This window comes from Pristiophorus japonicus, chromosome 21 (assembly GCF_044704955.1).
Source record: "Pristiophorus japonicus isolate sPriJap1 chromosome 21, sPriJap1.hap1, whole genome shotgun sequence".
In the NCBI taxonomy this organism is placed as follows: Eukaryota; Metazoa; Chordata; class Chondrichthyes; family Pristiophoridae; genus Pristiophorus; species Pristiophorus japonicus.
Window position 1 is genome coordinate 84,164,495 of NC_091997.1, and position 3,612 is coordinate 84,168,106.

A 3,612-nucleotide genomic window follows, 5' to 3' on the forward strand; every position below is an offset into this window, starting at 1 on the left:
CCTCTCCCCCCTCTCCTCTCCCCCCCCCTCCCCCCTCTCCTCTTCCCCCCCTCCCCCCCGCTCTCCTCTCCCCTCCTCTCCTCTCCCCCCCCCCCTCCCCCCTCCCCCCCTCTCCTCCCCCCCTCCTCCTCTCCCCCTCCCTCTCCCTCCCCCTCTCCTCTCCCCCTCCCCCTCCTCCTCTCCCCTCCCCTCCTCCACCCCCTCCTCCTCTCCCTCCCTCTCCTCCCCCCCCTCCTCCCCCCCTCCCCTCCCCTCCCCCTCCTCTCCCCTCCCCCCTCTCCTCTCCCCCCCTCCTCCTCCTCCCCCCCTCTCCTCTCCCCCCTCTCCTCTCCCCCCCTCCCCCCTCCCTCTCCCTCTCCCCCCCTCTCCTCTCCCCCCCTCCTCTCCCCCCCCTCCTCTCCCCCCCCCCCTCTCCCCCCCCCCCCTCCCTCTCCCCCCCCTCCTCTCCCCCCCCCCTCTCCCCCCCTCTCCCCCCCCCTCCCCCCTCCTCTCCCCCCCTCCTCCCTCCCCCCCCTCCTCTCCCCCCCACTCCCTCTCCCCCCCCTCCTCTCCCCCCCCTCCCTCCCCCTCTCCCTCCCCCCCTCCTCCTCCCTCCCTCCCTCTCCCCTCCCTCTCCCCCCTCTCCTCCCTTCCCCCCTCTCCCTCCTTCCCCCCTCTCCTCCTTCCCCCCTCTCCTCCCTTCCTCCCCCTCTCCTCCCTCCCCCTCTCCCCCTTCCCCTCTCCTCCCTTCCCCCCTCTCCTTCCTTCCCCTCTCCCTTCCCTCCTTCCCCCCTCCTCCCTTCCCTCCTTCCCCCCTTCTCCTCTCTTCCCCCTCCCTTCCTCCCTCCCCTTCCCTCTCCCTCTCTCCCCCCTCCTTCCCCTCCTCCTCCTCTTCCCCCCCTCCTTCCCCCTCTTCCCCACCCTCCTCCTTCCCCTCTTCCCCACCCCCTCCTTCCCCCCCCCTCCTTCCCCCTCTTCCCCCCCTCCTTCCCCCTCTTCCCCCCTCCTTCCCCCTCTTCCCCCCCTCCTTCCCCCTCTTCCCCCCTCCTTCCCCCTCTTCCCCCCCTCCTTCCCCCTCTTCCCCCCTCCTTCCCCCTCTTCCCCCCCTCCTTCCCCCTCTTCCCCCCCCCTCCTTCCCCTCTTCCCCCCCCTCCTTCCCCCTCTTCCCCCCCTCCTTCCCCCTCTTCCCCCCTCCTTCCCCTCTTCCCCCCCTCCTTCCCCCTCTCCCCCCCCTCCTTCCCCCTCTTCCCCCCTCCTTCCCCTCTTCCCCCCTCCTTCCCCCTCTTCCCCCCCTCCTTCCCCCCTCCTTCCCCCCTCCTTCCCCCCTCCTCCTTCCCCCCTCCTTCCTCCCCCCTCCCTTCCCCCCCCTCCTTCCCCCCCTCCTTCCCCCCCCTCCTTCCCCCCCTCCTTCCCCTCACCCCCTGCTCCTTCCCCCTCTCTCCCCCCCCTCCTCCTCTCCCCCCTTCCCCTCTGCTCCTTCTCCCCTCCCCCCCGCTCCTTCCTCTGCTCTGCCCCCACCCTGCCCTTTTCCCCCACCCTGCCCCTTCCCCCCCCCCGCTCTTACCGCACGCTCCTGCCCCCACTCCTTTCCCCGCCTTGCCCCTTTCCCCCCCCCTGCCCCTTCCTCTGCCCCCCCACACCCTACCCCTTCCCCCCCACTCCTATCGCATGCTCCTGCCCCCCTTCTCCCACCCCTGATGCTATTCAGAAGTTCCGGCTGGTGCTTGATAGGTGCAGGAAGCTGCGGTCACTGCGCCCTGTCTCAGTGCCTCCCCTTCCCCCCTGGGAGCTGGTGCCCTGCTCTGTAACTGCCCCTGTACCAGGCTGTGCAGTTAATCACTCTGTGGATTTAACTTTAACCACACACGGGTGACCCTTTGGACCCCTCATTACCTTTTATCTTTTCAGTGTTACTAGATTTTAAAAGTCTCGAAGCACCTCCCTTGTGCGCTATAGCACGGAGTCCGTCTCTTGCATGAATTGGACCAGGCGTGTCTCACACAGAAGGCTGCATTTAATGTTAACAGAAAATGCTGGAAATGCTCAGCAGGTCGGGCAGAATTGGGAGAGAGAAGCAGGTAGGGTTAATATTTCAGCCTGTAACGTTAACCCTACATTTCTCTCTCCACAGATGCTGCCTGACCTGCTGAGCGTTTCCAACATTTTCTGTTTCTGTGTCAGGTTCCCAGAGTCTGAGAGTTTTTTGTGCTGATCTTAATATTTTTTTTAATGTTCTCTTTAGGTCTAACTGTGACGATGTTCGTTTTTTGAAGACTATAAGGACAAGATCCTGAGACAATGATCAACAACCATTACAACAACACCCTGGGTGTCGGGGCAGGCAATTCCATGAACACTTATCCAGTCACCTTGGAGCAAAAAACCGCATTCGCTTTTGTGGGCCTCTTATTCATTTTCTTGGGCATTCTCATTGTGCGATGTTTCCGGATTCTCCTTGACCCTTACAGCAGTATGCCTTCCTCAACGTGGGTGGATGGGATGGACGGGCTGGAGAAGGGCACCTTTGAGTACGCTTTGGCATGAAGTTGTCAGAGGTGCCTTAGTGCTTTGTGCCAGCTCACCATGCTGGGGTGCAAGTGCCGAGATTCCTAATGGTGGCACGGAGAGATCTGTGGAAGCCCGCTGGTTGGTATTGACAGAGCGTATGTGTTCAGGGCTTGTCATCTGCTTGGTTGAAGGGACACGCATTTAGACCCTCATGCAGATTTAAATAGTAATCCAAATGCCCCCATAGTGTTGAAATGTCAGCAAATGTAACAACAAACCCTTCCTATTGGATTTGTTAGTTGGCTGTCGACTGTTGTGGTATTATGGTGTGGTTCGGGAGAAATTGTAATTCTAAATTGTCAGAAGTCATTAATGAATAAGTGAAGATTTATAAATTCGAGCATTGTGATTATATTACAATAGTTACATGATGTTAGGTCTGCATTATAGAACAGCTGGAATCCAGGGCCTTCGTGAGATCATCTGTATGTATGGGTAATTAACATAGCAGGTTAGGTTCTGTTCATATAGTTCTCAGTCTGAGTAAAGGTGGGTTAGAGACAACTAATACGACATATTCTGTGAGCAGATGATTGTAAACTTATCAGTCAGATATATGTAACTCAATATTACAAATGTGGATTTATGGTGTCCAATAAATTAATGTTACTCCACATTTCCTGATTTGCATAATCTATTCAGAGACTGCAATTTTTTTTCACTAATAATATGGCTCCTCAATCTCCGCAATGGCTGCACTTTCTCTATTCTCATTATATATTAATCATTTTGCGCAGAATTATAACTTTCAGGCTCATTGGCAGTGAAAAATAGAGCACTATTAACACATTTGAACATTCAGAGCTTGTTCATGACAGATTGTGCTTTTCGAGCCTGTATTTATTAGTAATAGAGTGATGGCAATTCAAATCATTAGCGTGAACCAGTCAGTTTGACTTGAACGAAAAGCCAAGGCAGATATAAAATTTTTCTCCGAGTTTAGAAATTCAATCATTGATGGATTTTCAAGATTGGATCCAAACCCCTCTGAACAGAGCTGAGAGTTTCCCAATGCACCCCGGAGCTTGTAAGATATTGCGAAAGTTGGGCTTGTTTCCATTTTGA

The 3,612-nt window shown here is 56.8% G+C and overlaps 1 protein-coding gene across 4 annotated transcripts in view; it reads left to right on the top strand.

Annotated features, from left to right (window-relative positions):
• Positions 1–3,153, top strand: part of ctxn2 (cortexin 2) — a 4,643-nt gene extending 1,490 nt beyond the window's left edge. For 2 of the 4 annotated variants that reach the window (XM_070864199.1, XM_070864201.1), the window contains exon 2: positions 2,222–3,153. In XM_070864199.1, the coding sequence (XP_070720300.1) occupies positions 2,278–2,523 (246 nt within the window). In that variant the 5' untranslated portion in view covers positions 2,222–2,277 and the 3' untranslated portion in view covers positions 2,524–3,153. Of the gene's footprint in view, positions 1–1,887; positions 1,922–2,034; positions 2,058–2,221 lie in introns of those variants that run through there. The other 2 variants (XM_070864200.1, XR_011588208.1) reach the window with 2 other exon arrangements.
• The last annotated feature ends 459 nt before the right edge of the window (positions 3,154–3,612 follow it).